This window comes from Hesperophylax consimilis, chromosome 22 (genome assembly GCF_061612785.1).
Source record: "Hesperophylax consimilis isolate HC1 chromosome 22, BYU_Hcon_1.0, whole genome shotgun sequence".
Taxonomy (NCBI): Eukaryota; Metazoa; Arthropoda; class Insecta; order Trichoptera; family Limnephilidae; genus Hesperophylax; species Hesperophylax consimilis.
In genome coordinates this window covers 3,492,827-3,511,585 of record NC_142857.1, presented here as the reverse complement: position 1 = coordinate 3,511,585, position 18,759 = coordinate 3,492,827, and the positions used below count along the sequence as shown (strand labels likewise).

The 18,759-nt window shown below is 35.2% G+C and overlaps 3 protein-coding genes across 3 annotated transcripts in view; 2 read left to right on the top strand and 1 right to left on the bottom strand.

The window, feature by feature from the left end:
- Window positions 1-18,759, top strand: part of LOC149412683 (uncharacterized) — a 356,728-nt gene that overhangs the window by 337,063 nt on the left and 906 nt on the right. The window contains exon 2 of the mRNA XM_089645396.1: window positions 13,806-14,246. Within this exon, the coding sequence (XP_089501522.1) occupies window positions 13,806-14,246 (441 nt within the window). The remainder of the gene's footprint in view (window positions 1-13,805; window positions 14,247-18,759) is intronic.
- Window positions 3,822-5,715, top strand: LOC149412685 (uncharacterized). The gene is made up of 2 exons (XM_089645137.1): window positions 3,822-3,923; window positions 4,930-5,715. Exons 1-2 carry the CDS (start codon window positions 3,912-3,914, stop codon window positions 5,560-5,562), a joined length of 645 nt encoding a protein of 214 aa, XP_089501263.1. The 5' UTR covers window positions 3,822-3,911; the 3' UTR covers window positions 5,563-5,715.
- LOC149412684 (uncharacterized) lies at window positions 10,406-11,087 on the bottom strand (the record flags this gene model as incomplete). Its single annotated transcript, XM_089645356.1, has 1 exon — window positions 10,406-11,087. A coding segment is annotated over one exon (462 nt), but the record flags the coding sequence as incomplete, so codon positions are not given.

The following is an 18,759-nucleotide window of genomic DNA, read 5'->3' as shown; positions in this document are numbered from 1 at the left end:
CTTTCAAGATTAACAGATGAGTTATTATATCTTTATAATAATGAGTTATTTTTTATATTATTATTTCTATAATTCATGATGAAATTATATTTTAATATTGGATTAAAAAAAACTTTTAATTTGAAGTCACTTTTATGTAAATCATATTGCTTACCCCGTGTACATGATAATTACATTAATTACCAGAGTGTGAAATATAATAGGAAATAACACAAATTACCAGGGTGTGAAATGTAATTGAAAATAACATAAATTATCAGAGTGTGTATATAGGGGAGAGAGGGGCTAGTTGTAACATTTTTTCCTTCTTTCGATGGAGTGACTAAACTATTGAGTATTTTAATTGAAAAAAGCTTTTAAATGAGTAATCATATATTTGAAAATATATTCCCACTATATTTTTTCCTGAATCTATAATAAATTTGTATTTATAACACTTTTTGTGGAAAAAGTCGCTTGTTACAACTTACCCCGTTTTTGGGGCAAGTTGTAACTAGTGTGGGGCAAGTAGTAACGTCATATTAAAACAACAGATTTCATTATTTAAGGCTTGTATTATAAAACCAACGAACACATAATAAGACAATTGTATTTCTTACGAACTCATGAAGTGAATACTTATCGTTTTCTTTAACAACAATAGTCATCTTTGGACTCGTATAGCATATACTTAGGTTAATTAAACTTATTAATAAACTCAAAGTGAAAACATTTTAATAATTTGCACTTATAATCGACATTAAACAATTTTTTTATAAGAATTCTTTAATTTTTGTATTTAATCAACTATCACAATCAATGTGGCATGCTACATGGGCTTTAAAAAATGAAAACTAACAAAACTTACATTATTTTTGGTCAAAAGTTTAAAGAAATTAATTCAAACAACTAATTTCCTCAACCTTCGCTGCTTATGCTTCGTCTTCATCAGATTCACAGTTTATACAAATGTACGAAGTCGACGGCAATTTAAATTAACAAAATGTAAAAATACTAAAAATAAAATAAAATAAATAGAAATAATAATTAAAAATAAATAAATAAAAATGATAACAACTAACAATTTGTAGGCTTTTTGAGACAGTTAAAATACAGTTAAACTAAAATAAAAACTATAGCAGACTTAAGGTCATGCGATGACCAGTGTTTTTTGATATAGTGTCCTCTGCGTGCAGTTTTATCTTTTATAAGCATAAACTTTTTAATGTAAGTGTGTTTGTTGGAAGTGACTTACCAGGTAAGTATGTTTTGGTATCTTTTCTAAATAACAAATGTAGATCCTAGGAAATAAATTGTACAGCGCCCTTGAGGTGATTTTTCACAAAAACGGCACTCTGCAAATTATCCAATTATTATTATTATTATTATTATTATTACGAAACAGGATCACCTCTTACACATTTAACGTGTGACCACAGTTTACAGATCATACAATCGACTCAATCTTCTTTGTCTGATTTGCTATATTCTTCTCCGCAAATCAAACATAACCACTCTTCTTCTTCAGAATCTAAGTCTTCATTGAAAACTTTTTTCTTCACTTAATCAATCTTGGTCTTTTCAGGTCTATTCGCCTTTGCTTTTCCAACCTTTACCCATGTGCAGGCTTGGGGCAAGTTGTAACAGGTTACTACTTGCCCCTTAAATTTTGCTACAACTAGCCCCAAACCGAAATTACTGAAATTTTTATTTATAAAAAATAATGATTTGTTTTTGGTTATGTGAAAGTACCATAATACGATGGCTTAATAAATGCTTAACAAAATTTAATAGAAATATTTTTCGATTTGACACAGTGTGATCTTGAAATCAAAATTTACGAAATAATATTTTTTAGGTTACCTGGCAAAAAAACGTACTCCTGCAGAAAACCGGTCATGGCGCTCTCCCGCACTGTACTGACTGTGCTTACGTCGTAAGCCGTATCTTAAAGGGCACGTTGAGTTCAAAATCGAAATAAAATATTTGAAAACGGCTGAGTTATTAAGCTTTTACTACTTACCCCCGTTACAACAAGCCCCTGGCTCCCCTAATAGAAAATAACCCAAATTACCAGAGTCTGAAATGTAATTAAAAAAATACATAAATTACAATTAAACGTGTGGTAAATGTCTTATATATTGTTTTAAATTAATAAATAGTGAAATAACACAAGTTAATCAAATATAATTTACTCGCGCACGTCGGGATTTGAGCCTCCGGATTCGTAACCAAAGATGACAGAGGCCATCAGAGAGAGGTTTTATACATTATGCATCTAGATCATTTAACACAATTTAAAAGTAGATAATTATATTTACACGACACCAATAATTATGCACATGATCAAGTTTAAAATGATGTAATTAAAAAACATATTGCATTACAAAAGTTGTTTATAAAAAAATTTTGCGTTCCCGTATTTAATCAAGTAACATTAAGTTTAAACAAAAAAAAATTGTTTCCGATGAAACGCCAAGAATCTCTCCCAAGTAGCTAAAGGGCAACGTCAAGTGTGCGGGCCTTACCCATGTATTTATTAACTTATTTTCCACTGTGCAGTGTGGGTCCGGGAGTTCTGGATAGGAAAAAGGTGTTAGATGTGAGGATGACTCCATCCCTCCCACTGCGCTGCAAGGCGATGTTCCGAGAGAGTCCTATTGAAGAGGTCCAAGAGTATCCTTCAACGAGATTCTGGGCGACGAATCAAGAAGTCGCAGGCCAAATCCTGGCGTGCGCAAGTACATTTTATTAGATTAACTTCAGTTATTTTTCAATTTCTTCCATTAAAATAATATCTTCATAGTGGAAGATGCTCGCAGTTTCGCCCTAGTGGAAGACCATCATTCAGAATCGAAATGTTGTTTGAAATGGATTTAGTCCTGTTTGGTGACCAGATCTGAATAGCAACGGACTTCCCCACCTTCCTCTTTCCCATTTAATTCGCATTCCACCACCCACTACCGTTAGCATCACAACATACCCCAATCGGGGATACCACGGTCTCACTGGCATCGGATACTTGGGAGCAGTTGGGACTCTAGTTTAACTTCAACCAAAGAGTCCAACTTTGACATTGTTTCATCAGCAAATCTCTTATTTAGGATAGTAATTAATTATTAATCATTTTGTGCAACTTAATATTTATAATCATTATTTTGATTTGCATTTCGACCTTCTTACGAACACGAAATAACTTAAGAGGAAGCTATAAGCCAAAAATGTGTATATTCTTGGTATACCTTGTACTGTAGGTAATAGGCATTAAAATCGCTTGACAAACGGAGTCTAGAAACGTTCGAGTTCAAGCACAAAACGGGTTTTTATTTATTTAGAAAATAATATTATAAGATAGCAAAAAAGTTAATCAAGTGAAACTGTCACAGATAATCTTAGCTATGATATTATTTTTTAAAGTTGTTTCCTTTACGCGTTCATACATTTCTATTTTGAAAACATATTTTTTTAGTAGTTTACATTTATATTTTTTATTGAGTAATTTATAATTTTATTTGTATTCTACTCAAGCGAAATGATAGGAAAACGTTCAATTTATCTAAAGCATATTTTGGTATTCATAATGTACACCAATTCATTATAAAGATTAATCAAAATAGTGATTTAGCATTAAGCTTCGCCTTAAATCATAGTGCTACGCAGGATGCAATTCAAATCAGTGAAAAGAAATCATTAATTAAGTCAATGCCAATTTGTAAAAAATGTTTAATAATTTGGTTGGCATTTTAATGTTGTGTTTGTCACTAATCTATACTTTTGGGCTGTGATCTGCATGTCACTGGTTGTTTGTCTTGAACGAGTATTCAAAAATATATAACTTATAACTCTGGTCCTGCCCAAATATAAAGGCTGAATCTAACTCTGATTAGGCACAAGCAGTTTTCTTCTGAAAAGGCTAACACATCACAAACAAAATGAACCCAATTGTAAGTACAAATCTTATGTATTTGGATGGTTCTTAAATTTCACCTGTTATTTAAAATATCCACCTATCGCTTGAAACATATGATATTTCCAAATTACCCTGTTTTTTGTTTTCCAAGTTAATTTTTTATAATTTTATTTAATTATTATACTTACAATAGATCCATTTTGTGTGGTCAAATATAAATAAAGGTACATTTCACTAGGAACTAAGCTACACATTATACATGTAATTCTTAATACAGAAAACAATTTTTTTTAACTCATTTATTCAGTCTGATTTTTTTTCTGTCTTGCATGATGTGTGTGTAGAAGTCTACATTTAAAGAAGTCTTTCTCTTAAATAATTTGATAGTAAATTGTTAAAAAAATTTATAGTTAAAAATTTAAAAGTCACAGATAATTATTATAATGTCTTAATCGTTAAACATTTTCTGTATTTATTTATATGTATTAAGTACACTTTAAAATTTGTCTTATTGTTCTATTCTTGATTATTTGGACTTTGTTTAAGCTACCTTCATTACTGAGATAGAGAATACTAGAACCGTGGTAAAACAATTGTTTTATAAAAGTGAAGTTGTTTTTTATTACTTCTTCTAAATTTTTACTATTTCTTCCGAGGGAAGTTAGTTATTTATTGTATAAAGCTTAATATTAAGGAATAAAGAATAAAGACATAGTTTTCACACTTTACTCCACTGAGATTTCTAAGGCGGCTTGTAGTAGTTTTAATATTTTTGCATTGATTATATAGATGTTTTTATATTGTCTTAATGATGTATGTAAGTTGGTTGTCACTTAGTTCTCTCAACCTTGTTTTGACTTTAGTTTTAAATATGCTGGTTCCTATTATATGTTTTTTTATTTTGATTTGGTACGGCATTATTTTGTTTTGCACCATGAAATTTAATGTTTCTCTGTACAAAAGATGTATAGAAATTGGCAATAACTTCATTAGTACCGACGTATTATTCAAAATGTGTTTATAATCAATCGGATTTTCAGTTCATCGCAACCTTCCTGTGCCTGGGCGCTCTGGTGTCCGGAAACCCGCTGGAAGATGGCCAGTGGAGAGGAGAAGGTCTGGCCGAGAGCCAAGACAATGGACAGTGGAACAGTGGTTCATGGGCTGGTGCCTGGGCCCCCGCTGTAGGAGCATGGTCCGCCCCCGGAGCATGGGCCACTCCTGTAGGCTCATGGGCTCATGGAGCCGCCCCTCTTGGCCCTGACGGCCGTGTTGTAGACACCCCTGAAGTTGCTGTTGCTAAAGCCGCTCATTTGGCCGCTGTCAACGGAGCTGGAGCTTGGGCCCCCGCTGTAGGAGCATGGTCCGCCCCCGGAGCATGGGCCACCCCTGTGGGCTCATGGGCCCATGGAGCTGCCCCTCTTGGCCCTGATGGACGTGTTGTAGACACTCCCGAGGTCGCTCAGGCCAAGGCCGCCCACTTAGCCGCTGTTAACGGAGGATCTGCGTGGGCTCCCGCTACCGCGTGGGGAGGTGCATGGGCTGTTCCCCAAGGCTCATGGGCTCATGGAGCCGCTCCCATCGGAATCGACGGACGTGTGGTAGACACCCCCGAGGTAGCTCACGCCAAGGCCGCCCACCTCGCTGCCAAGTCTGCTGCTGGTGGCTGGTAAGGCCCACGCCTCGACCCAACTTCTACACCCGACTGATCTTCAAACACCTCTTCCTCGCTATCCGCGTATTGCTCATAAAATATATTATTGTTTTTGTTAATATGTTGTGATTTTTTCTTGATGTGAAGCACAGCAATAAATATATATTCATAATCTCTGTATTTCACTTCAATAATTCACGACAAAATACCTTCCAGGAAGAAAAAAAAATACCGAAGGATGGGGATGGTTTTGTTTTTGATTTTCTTATTCGATTTTTTCATTGTTATCTTACTTACCTGCCTGAAGAATGTTTGGGAAAAGAATTTTCCTTGAGTACTACTTCCAAATCTTGTGGTTTTAGAGAAAATTTTCTTTTTTGCACACGAGGTTACTAACGGTTTATAGAACCACTAGTTTACAGGGTATTAAGAGGTGTAGGTACCTGAAATACTTTAACTAGTGATTTCTGACTTATTTGAAGTATTAAATGTACATCAAATATTGGTCTCCCTTATCATCACTCAGACGGGCAAACCCCCCCCCCCACCCAACCCTATTTGTCCAATAACTACTGATTCATTATGTTTTTATGGAAAAGGAATTATTGGATAAAGTTTGTCGGGTACGTGCTGATACATCCTGAATGACCGGTCGGTGGCCGAATTGACATCGCGCATGGGTCCCACCCAGGCGTAGCGTGTTCAATTCCTCGGCTGGCTAAGTCCTCCATCACAACACAAGCAACATTTTCCGCTTTCTGTGGTAGTAGTAGGAGATTTTCAAATATTGTCAGGTTATTCGTAACCCGGGAATGTTTGTCTTTCTTTAAAAATAAAAAAAAATGTACCTACGTATCGCAAAGAGAGTTGACTCGAACACACACGGAGAAAAATGAGAAAAGCAGATTTATTAAACCCCTGTTAAAAACGTGATAGCATGCTATTTCCTAATAAAATATTACAGAATATATCGAAACACGTGTTCATGCAGCTGCGATCATCGGGATAAATATAATGACGGAATGCGAAAACATTAGAATTTTCATGACATCCTTCGATATTCCTACATCCTCATGACATATTGTGTTTTACTGATAGTTTGTAAGGAAATCTGTCAATTTCTTCATTCATTTATTTATTCATGCGCAAAACTAGTTATGCGAAAAGGAACCTCAAGCAGATTGTATGAACAATAGAGTAGAATGATCTACTGTTTAAAATTCAAAAAAATATTAACTGCACAAAAATACAGTATAAAGTACAAAAGGTAGAGCTTAAAGGTTACATCCTATTTCTTCCAGCTAACCCAACAAATACACATTATACTACATAACCCAACAATTACATGTTAACAAATGTATGTAAATAAAAAAACAGAGGTATTTAATTTATGTAAGGTATTCATTTAAGGTGTAGTGACATTTGTTAAGACATGATTTTAGTGATAATTTAAATTTAAAACCATGTCGGTTATTTGTTTGATGCTACGTGGAAGGTTGTTATATACTTTAATGGCCATGTAGTGTGGTACTTTTTGAAATATATATTTTTTTGCTTTTGGGATTAATAAGTGTTCGAACTAATAGGCATAACTCCATTATATATATGTCCGACACTGTCAGAAGTTTGAGATTTTTAAAAATTGGTCTACATGAATCCCGGTGATTTATGTAGACCAATTTTGAGTTTATAATTTTTCGTAGGCACCTCTTTTGGATTATAAAAACATCTATAGCGTTTACTGAGTTTCCCCAAAAAACTATTCCATATTTTATCATTGAGCATACATATCCATAGTATATAATGTATACATATTCTACATATAAATATGTAGAATGATATTTTATATATATATATATATATAAGAATATATAAGTGACATGATCGGTGGGTCTTTAAGTCTCATTATTTTAATTGTATTCAGATTATGTGCGTACTTACATAATAATACCAAAAGGTTAATTCCATTTTCAATTCGGAAATGATATAATGCGTTGTAGACTTTTTTCAGCAACTTCTTTGACCTGAATGTCTCATCATTGATTTTAGTGTATGAGCTCACTCGTAGATGACACTAGATTGGCGTATTAGGTTACCCAATGACGGCGTTAGTTATCGAATATTGTAGAGACCGAGGGTATTATAAATTAGGTGAGAACTTCAAGGTCGGGATCCATATTATTCTAAATGAGTTTTTGAGAAAACCCGGAGACACAACAAACTGGGGCAGTCAATCAAAATGCAGTCCTGAATTTAGTATCATGGTTCTGTTTCTATGACAGTTCAAAGAAAAATCATAACCCACGTCTTTATAAATGACATAACAACGAACAGTTCCGGAAAACGGTACGTGCTGAATAATAACACACATAGATAATTGAAGCACACTAACTTACTAATCGAATGATCATGCCCTTCATTAAAACATTTTTTCACTATCGCAGAACCTCTAATATATCTCAACGTTAAGGACCTCTTATATGAAATGCCTTATTAAGTAAAACGCAATAAATTTCAATGGAAAATTCTACATTTTCCTTTAGTTACAGCTCTTTTACTGAGTGGCCATTTGATCCGTAATTTTACCTTCAAGGCGTGGTTGAGTGTAATAATGCAAAGCGTATTCAGTAATAATTATTCTCAGTGAAAGGACGTTGGCACTTTGCTATGCGTGCGTTGGTGGCTGTGTCAGTTATCGGGAAGTATTTTTAGAACCATTATGTCTCTGGCAATGGCGGTTCGTACTTTTATTGGGAGTAACTCCACAGAGGCGCTGAGGAAATTAATTTCCGTCAGAGCCAATGTGATTTGTGTGGATAGTCATTTTGAGGAGATGAAGAGACCCATGTTGTAGGAGGAAGAAACTACAGCGGCCGGCAAATAGTTCCACAGGCGAGCTGTAGAACTCAAGAACAACCGTAGAAACGACTTATTCTCATGTGACAAATGTCAACCATGTGCAAATTGTTGGGCGTGCATTTGGCGTATTTCCGGACATTGCAGTGGTGCTGAATTACATAGAAATGCTTGTGGAGCAAAGACAAAATGAACACTTGACCCCTGTGCTTTAAAAATTGCAATCCGTTTCTTAAGGTAGGTGAACCGATCAAGCAAACCGTCCGTTTCTGTGTTGGTATCTTGGTGCTCCTCCAGACCAGATGTGGCTCCCAAATTCAATAGTGGGGCGCACTTTCAATTTGTACAGGGTCAACAGCTGTGCACTATTATAGTATTTTTTATCCCTGTACAGTACGCCCAGCTTCTGAGAGGCAATATTGACTCTGGCTTCAATGGGGGCCTCCTTTGCATGCCTTGCATGTTAAGAAGATTACTTTCGTTGAAAGAGACTAAATTGTTATTTCGATCCATTTTAGATGTAATCAGGCATGATTGGGTCTTTGAACCATTAGATTCGACAAGATAATTCTTACCCCTAGATTAAACCCTCTTCATTGTTGGAATTTGTGTATCCCTTTGAGGCTTGTCAAACAAAAATCTATCATGGACTGTACTGTTATCCGCGTAACAATGAATTGCTGCCCACGATAAAATTTCGTTGATGTGCAACAAAAACAAAATCGGAGACAGAAACAATCCCTGTGGAACGCCAGAGATATTAACGTCCCAAAATGTATCCTTACAAAAACAGCTTACAAAAATGTAACTTTTAGATTTTCATTGAAACCATAAAACATTGCCACAAATTAGCGCGGTGATGAATGTTTTTTCTTAAGCCTCGAAATTTCCTTAGATGCATGAAAAATCAGGTGATGCCTTTTCCATATATAAAAAAATATTTAAAACATCAATTAACAAGAGACAATTGGCAAATTATAAAAACATCTCATTCATGAAAAAATACGATATCTCTCTTTTCTTCATTGTTTATACTTGCAAATCGTTTTTTATATACGATATCAAGAAATTAAAACCTGCAGAATGAAACTTATTTGAACAATTTACATAAATTAATAACAAAATCTTTCTTTAAAATTTCCGTGGTGATTCATTTATCATTTTGAGCTAGCTCTAGGATATTTTTCGGAAAGGTGGGTTTTTAGCACGGATTTTGAGTGGTGCGCTGTAAAACTATAATATAATTTATCGTATTTGTTATATTTTTAATGCAAGTTTTCTGCATAAATTTCTTTAGAGATAACCGCCACTGCTCTCTGGTAAACTAGTATAGAATTTAATGCCCATGATAATCCTTAATCGCACAATTTGCGTGACGTGGGTTTCAGTTGGTTTGCTTCGAAGATAAGTTCAATAACATTTATCGAGAGGTTACCTACTAATAGAGCATAGGAAAATAGAGTTAAATCGTGGAAGATACTCTCAGTATTCATCACCTTTCATCGAACAAAAACCATGGTTTTGACCACTGAGCTTATTCGACCATATCAACCATACATCGCAAAAGAACGACCAAAATTATCTTCCTTATGCTGGGTTCGTTTCCGAATTTTTCGTTTGAGGGTAGTTGTTACTGTCTGCAATGATTAAATATTACAATTTGAGTTTTTAATCAATAAATTATTCTAAAACTAACTAACCATCACGCTGTTTCCCCACAGAGGTAACCAGAGAGGACTGACCGCAAATCAAACTCGGTACTCGGTACACTACAATGTGGAATAACTAAACAACTCAGCGACGGTCGTTAGCTTAGTTGACATCGCGTTTGGGTCTCACCCAGGCGTAGTGTGTTCAATTCCTCGAAAGTGCTCCATCAGAACACAAGCTTATTTTCCGCTTACTGTTGTGGTAGTAGGAGATTTTCTAAAATTGTCAGGTTATTCGTAACCCAGGAATGTTTGTCTTTCTTTAAAAAATATATACATTGTGAAAAATACAGTACCTTTTTGTGAAATTAAATGTTTTTTATTGATTTTGCATCGTCACAAGCAACATGAAATTAATAAAAACTTAAAAAGAAGAAATTTGAACGTAATTTTAAGTACATATTTATATGGCGGTTGGACTATAGTAAAGTAACTGTTTGACTTAAGAAGAGATGAACACTTATTCAGTCAATTCAAGCTTAGGTGGATATTTCAAATATGTGCAGTGGGGAGAAATTTAATATCTTCCAGCGGCGGAGACAGCAGCTTGGTGGGCGGCCTTGGCGTGAGCTACCTCGGGGGTGTCCACAACACGTCCATCATGTCCCAGAGGAGCGGCTCCATGAGCCCAGGAGCCCTGAGCGGGGGCGGGGCCTCCCCAAGCGGCAGCGGGGGCCCAAGCGGCTCCACCACTTGCAGCGGCCAAATGGGCAGCCTTAGCAGCAGCGACCTCGGGGGTGTCTACAACACGTCCGTCGGGGCCCAGAGGGGCGGCTCCATGGGCCCAGGAGCCCTGAGGGGCTGCCCATGCGGCAGCGGGAGCGGTCCATGCACCTTCAACTCCACCGTTCCACTGGCCATTGTCCTGGCTCTCGGCCAGACCTTCTCCTCTCCATTGACCGTCTTCAAGCAGGTTTCCGGACACCAGGGCGCCCAGGCACAGGAAGGTTGCGAAGAACTGAATAGTTTTAAACAGATATTATTATTTATTTCTTTCATACTAATTGGGTTAAAAACTGGAATGAATTAATAGATTTCCTGGTAAACTGTTAATAAAATACGAATGAACACGATGTATTGGGAATTTACTAAAACGGTCTGCAATCCCGTTTCTGTATTGTCATTAATTAGCAATTCTCATTTTTCTTCGTATATGCTGTTATCAGCTGGGGAGCTGCATACAAAATACATCTGCTCGTTGAAATTGTGCAACGTCGAATAATCAAAAATATTTTTTTCTTAAAAACAAAGGGGTTATCCAACAAACCTCATTTTCAAAGAATAGAAAGTATTAAAATTCAATGATTTAGTCAGGAAAAACATTCATATTTCAAATAATGAAAGATAAATATATTTTTAATCAAAAGTCGCACACAACAAAAACATATATTCGTATTGCATAAATCTAACCCTCATTTGAAAAGCCTTATTCTGTTTCATGTTTTATTTAGATTTGTTAGTATTATCTTTATTACTATTGATTGAAAAGTTACGATAGTATAGCCTTCCATAGATCTGCCACGGTATCTATTACTAACTATGTATGATCTAAGTCCAAGCGAGTGTTTGAAATGTTCAATCCTGGTATTGTAACATTTAAACAGGATTTTGGCATGAGTAGCTCTCGTAGGTATATGAAATTACACATATAATAGTACCAACAGGGATCGTGCTTTTTTAAAAGTAAAAAGGTTTCTCAGTGGGCCTCAAAGCTTACAGACCGACTCCATATAATTGACCAAAGTAATAGGCATATATATATTTATATATAATTTTTTTTATTTATTATTCATGAAGATAATCTTTAGCATCTTGAATGTGAAAAAAAGTTACAAAAAATAGTTATCAATTTGATTGGTATATGCATACATTTCCGTAGTTTTAGGACATGCAATGATGATTAAAATTGCGTCACGTTAGTTGACGATGTATTTTAGCTATGATTTACAAGTCGTTCACTATTCACTAAACGTTCAATCTTGCTTGCCTTCTCAATGACCATTTCGAAATCCTAATGTGTTACAACTATCTCTAGTTGGAACTATCTCAGAACTCCTGAAAGGGGTTCATCCACTATATACATATATCCTACAGAGGAGGCCTTAAGGAAAGAAATTTCGCTCAGGGCCTATGTCACCATGGTTCTCTGAAGTTAATCCGAGGAGTTCAGAAATGATAATAATTTTTAAATACGTCTATTTTAATTTCACTATTGTTTTCGTGAATGATGCAAATCTTGGAAGTAGATATGAAATTTCTTCCCTAAATCCGAACGAACTCTCAGTTAGATGTCGATGATAATGCAATCTGTCAACATGGCAACGTGCCTATCACGTATAAAAACGAGGACAATTATTATCATTTTTCTGAAATTGGATAACATTAAGGCAGTTACAATACACGTCATAAATGTCTTATCCAATTGGGATTTGGTTCAGTTTGGTAGAGTTGTCAATTCCAGTACCTACCTGGGTAGGAAGGTTGAACAATCAATCAATTGATTTTTTAATTTAAATTCTAAGATAAAGATGACGATTTAAGATTATACATTGTACTTGATATGTGAACAAGTTGAAGACGTCAAACAAACTATAACGAAGTAAATTAAATTAAATTAACAATATTGATGACCCCAAATCCATCGGAAGTTTACGATTTAAAAGATTCAATTTAGAAGTCACCTTAAGGCGATGCCATACGTAGTAATGCAAAATCGTGTGTTTTTGGTTTGAAAATTTGGTCGCCCAGAAATATTTCAGAAGCTTTAATTAAATACTGCGAGTAGAATACATCGTGGCCTTTGAAATAATCGAGTACATATTTTTTAGATAAGTCTTTTATAAGCCCAGAAAAAAATAATGTATAAGCCCTATGAAAACTGCTTTAAAGTTCAAAATCTCCTACTTACGAACACATTCTCGGTTTTGATTTTATTGTGTAATGTGGCAAATTAAGTTATTTATAAAATGATCCAAAAAAAATTAAACGTTTTTGCCTGAATATCCACAAAATAAAATAAAAGGCACTTTTTGGCCATGTTTTTTTCTTGCATAAATCAAAACAGGCGGATGGTGTTAAGTGGGAATTTAAACCTTATCGCCATCCACGTAAGGGTTGTTATTGATAGCGGCTCAATTTATAGGGATGATTTGATTTAATACTGTAATATAAAATTGGATAGATTAATCCAAGACGCTATCTAGGTTACAAAAATTTTCGGGCAGACCTTTTCAATCACATCAAAAAGATTTAAGTATAAGATTGATACAAATAACATGATGCATGCTTGCACAGCGCGGGTGTAAACTGTGCACCCTAAAGTTTAAGTTAAAACTTACGGAATTCAATACTTAGTTTGAGTTAAGGCATGATAATGATAATTACATGGTGCAAACCACAGATGAAGAACTAAATTGCGTAGCAATTGGTAGAAACGGCTGTTTCAGCAAGACTAGAGAATCTGGATTCCAATTACGATAGTCACCTTTTTATTTTCTGTGTAATTTTTTTCTTTTATTGTTTCACTAAAAGTTGTTCATATTATGTCCTTCAATCATCGACAAGAGGTTTATTAGATTCAATAAATAGTTAATCCTAATAAATTGAATGTATTATGATTATCGAAAATGCGAATGAAGTTTATGGTTATTTTTTGTATGCATTCCAATTGTTGAAATCTTGTCTTTATACTTTTCAGTTGTTCGCAACCTTCCTGTGCCTGGGCGCCCTGGTATCCGGAAATTCTCTGGAAGATGGCCAGTGGAGGGGAGAAGGTCTGGCCGAGAGCCAAGACGATGGACAGTGGAACGGAGGAGTCGAAAGTGCCGGGACTGCACCCGCTGCTGCATGGGCCGCCCCTCAGGGCTCCTGGGCCCATGGTGCCGCCCCACTCGGCCCTGACGGACGTGTTGTAGATACCCCCGAGGTCGCTCAGGCCAAAGCCGCCCACTTGGCCGCTGCTAGTGGTGGAGCCGCCTGGGCTCCTGTTGCCGCTTGGGGAGGACCCGCCCCTCCTGCTCAGGGCTCCTGGGCTCATGGAGTCGCTCCCCTGGGACATGATGGACGTGTAGTAGACACTCCCGAGGTAGCTCACGCGAAAGCCGCCCACCAAGCTGCTGTCTCCGCCGCTGGAAGGTATTAACTGCTCCTTACAATGCATATTGGAATTATCCACCCCCGCTGTTTTCGATTAAAGCGATTGAAGCGCTTAGGTCCCTCTTAGGTACCTCTTACAAATTAAAAAAAAAATATACTCTACCCACCATAATATAAATATGTAAATAAAACACACAAAACTTTCTTCTGTATTTATTTTTATTAGTTGCAAAGGATAAAATTATATTAAATACGATGAAAAACTAATAAAAACGTTAAAATGTAACTCTTTTGTTGTTGATGTATAAATTTATCTAGTTACAAACGATGAAAAAAAAATTGTGTCCATACCCATGCATTTAAAAAAAAATGTAATATCGACCAAGAGTCCCAACTGCTCCCAATCGTCTGGAGCCTATGACACTGTGCGATCCCCAATTGAGGTATGTTGTGAGGTTGAAAGTAGCGAAGATGGGTAGAAGATGGGGAAGAGGAAAGGGGTAATTTACCAGAATATGATTCCGACAGTCGGTAGACAAAAGCCGCTGCCTTTAGCGCGCCATCCAACGTGTCGGATAAGCTGTCAATATGTACGACTTTTTGGATTGATAAATGTGAGTGAACTAAATAAGCTCTTCGAATTGAAAGTAATACACAGACTTAATTAATTCAATTGATTCTGTTCTAGCTTCGTGAAACAAAAATTGTTGGTTATGAGTCAAATAATGACCATTGATCTCATGAACTAATTAACTACCTTTTTGGTTTAAAAAAGTACATGCGGATGCCAATGTATACTTCAAAGTTAATACTTCAATTTGCCTTTGTCAATTTATTAATATTTTTAAGTTTAACGTAGCTTCTGACGTTTTAAGGTATGTAAATTCATAGATAGATACCCCAATAAAACACGTTGATTGAGTGACAAATATTTTTAGTATGGCTCTCGTGAATGACCACTATTTAAAATCGAATTCCACACCAAAAAATAGTTCATTATTATTTTTTTGGTAAAATTATGTTTAAGACAACATTTTTCATGCATAGCACAAAGGGTAACAATTATTTTACAAGCAATAATTATTCTCCTGAAACACTCATCCACATTGAAAAATCTCCTGATAAAAGATACATGACGCCAACGGGACTCGAACCCGTGTCCCAAGTGTAACAAGCAGTAATTGTTGTATGAAACACTAGTATATATTGAATTATTTCGCGGATAAGAGATAAGCCGCCATAGCTCAGTGGTCAGAGCTGTCGACCGGAAATCGAAGGGACACGGGTTCGAGTCCCGTTGGCGTCATGTATCTTTTATCAGGAGATTTTTTAATGTGGATGAGTGTTTCAGGCGAATAATTTTTGCTTGTAAAATAAAAAATAGTTCAATACTTGTTTTTACTTACTAGAGTACAAAATAAGTACTCGCACCATGAAAGCAGTTACAAAGCAATGTGTAGTAACATTATTAATATTTATTAAGATAAACGTCATGAACAGTTTGTTATAAAGCATGTTTTTATTTAAGGAACCTTTATTACGCTGGATTGGGTATTTTGAAGAATATAGATAAATTAATATATTCGCAGTCTCCAGCGACCAGATATAAATAGTCTCTTTCCAACCTTCTCTATCAACATTCACCAAATAAGGATGATATAGTCCCACTATCTCCGAACAGTTGGAGCTCATACAATTGCGCATAACAGAAGAAAGATACATTTATCCAGTTATTGCTTTTATAATTGGAATTGAAATCAAATAATGTAAATACGAGTAGTTTTGCATTTGTTCATTAACATACTGTTTTAGACTGCTACCAGTGCAGTGTCCTTCAAATGCCAGTAATTGGGCGGTCACATAAGTTATATAAAATAAAAAAGTGTGTGTTGTTGTTATGATTTTTTTCCTTTATTTTTTATCGGCAGATCAAACGTCCAAATCCGGATATAACCGGCTATGGACGAATGTCCACTTGATATAATTTAACTTCATACATAATATGTCTACCGTCTATTAATCACTCGAGTGCTCGCATCAATAACTAGAATATGAGTTGAGTTATTTCGTTCGAGTTGGAATTTCCTCGCACTCATTTAATAAAAATTATACATCTGAATTTTAATATGGAGACCTATAAACCGATTATAAGGCGTCATAGCAAATGCATTAACCTATATTTTACGTTTCATCCTATACTTTTAGATTTGATAAAAAATTATTAAAAAAAAATCTTAAATGCGTGAATTCTGGGTCAAAAATGATTCTGGCGTGCGATCAGCCAAGACGTTTTGCAAACTCCGCATAGTATGCCGAAAATCACTCGAGTGGTTAATAAACAAATTCACATTCATCACACAAAAGCAGCCTGATTGTCAGTATGTAGTTGGGTTTAATTTTTTGAATATTTGAATTAGATTAATATATTAAGAGTTCCAACTGCCCGGAACACAAAATAAAGAAGTAAGATGGGATAAAGGAAGATTGAAGTACCTGGTTATTCAAAACCCGGCAGTAAAACAAGGCTAATACCATTCCACGAATTTTTTTTTATGAGAATTGTTCAAGAGCGTTATGTGATAACTTTATTTATAAGTTTGAGCAACCCGTACCCATGGATTCGTACCCGAGGATGTTAACCGCTGGGCCAATTTATCATATAATATTATATCTATCCATATCTACATTATTTAAAATATTTTTTTAACAATACTTTCTTTATATTAAAACGATATTTTTATTTAGATGTTTTTAAAAATACAAATACATGTAGAAATATATTTTTAGGTTTTATTGAAGATTCAACCTTAAATCACGCACAATTGCGCCAAATCCTGATTGGGTAGTACAGATATTTATTTCGTATTTTAACTGCTGTAATGTCATCTAATTTCAATGGAATGGGTATATGTCCTCGCATGTAAACGTGGTTATATCTGTCGAGTTTCAGCTCGATCGGATGTCGGAATGTGAGTTAATTTTCACTTCCACAATTTGCACTCACTTATTCAAAAAAACAAAATCAAAATTCGAATAGATGCTTAAAAAATATATATATAGACGAGAGACCAAATGGAGAGGTCAAAGGGTCTCACCAAACCTTACTCTCCCGATTTGGCTCGCCACGCAGCTGGTGGGGAAGCGCATCTTGAACACACCTTACCCGATGAACCCGGACTTCCTTGCTAAATCACCGAACGTAGGGAGCCACTTGGGGTGTCCCATGGCAGACAATTTCTAAAAAAGTTATTTATTTTTCTACTTCTAAAATCATTTTACCCCGGGACATCCTGTATATGCAATAAATCCCCACAAATAAATTAATATTTTCACTTGTTCGTATCTTTAATAAACTATAATATTTATATAATCGGCCAATGCATTTAAAAATAATATTTTTTGATCCTTGAAGTTAATATTAGCAATTCCCAAAAGAAAATATGTTTTGTTTCATAGCGCTTTCACACAACGAAGTATTGAATTCCGTAAAAACTTAAAACTCAAACATAAACTTTTGGGTGCACAGTTTACACCCACGCTGTGCAAGCGGGTTCTCTACAGAGCATCGGACCATCCCATATGAAACAGTAGAAGATACGGTCGCATCTAAGAAGTGAACCCGGGACTTTTGTCTTGTCGGGGGGCACTGCTGTTAAAAAAAAATTAACCTAGTATCAAAGCTTTTTTATTGTATTTTTAAGTGAGCCTTTCAAAATCAATTATAAATTTACTCTTATAGCTATCAAAATATATTTAAAGGTTTGGAATCAACAAACTGACTTGGATAGCTAAATGAACAGCCTCTCGGAACAAATATCAAAAACCAAATGGTGATAATGGAGTGCGTTGGTTGTTGTCGTTACCATTGAACTGCATTTAAATAGACCCAATTCCTTCTCTATCATTCGATTATCTAAACCAGTTAACAACCTGAACAGATAGCAAATCAAGACCACCTCACTGAAATGTTCTAAAGACTTATGTATAAATTAGTAAAAGACTTCCGTCATTTTTACTATTAACAGAAAACAATGCTTAACTTTAGTCTTTCGTGATTAATGCACTGAGAAGCGGGTTTTAAAATAACTAATGTGACAAATTGTCAAAAGAGGTTTAACAGTCTTTTGGTAAGTTAAATTAAATGGTAAATTAATATTTGCCCTTTTTTGCAAGTGGCTTGATTGATTGATTGTACTTTAAGGAGTTAAATTTAAACTTCCTCAAAGTCCTTTCCCCTCCCTTCTTAGGTGATTTTGCATGAATATAAAGCCTCGAATTTAAATTGACCAGGCACACGCAGTTTTCTTTTGAAAAGGCTAACGTACTACTAGCAACATGAACCCAATCGTGAGTTTATTATTTTATTAATTCAACGTTTCTTTAAACTCAATGTTTAAATTAGTTTATTTGGTTTGATATAAAGTTTTTTTTATAAATTCAAGAATGTTATTATATAAAAAAAATACTTAAAATTGAAATGGAGTTGTACAAATTAAACTTAACAAGTCGGTATCTGGAATCAAAGTGCACTGTAAAAACAAACTCAAAGTCCGTAG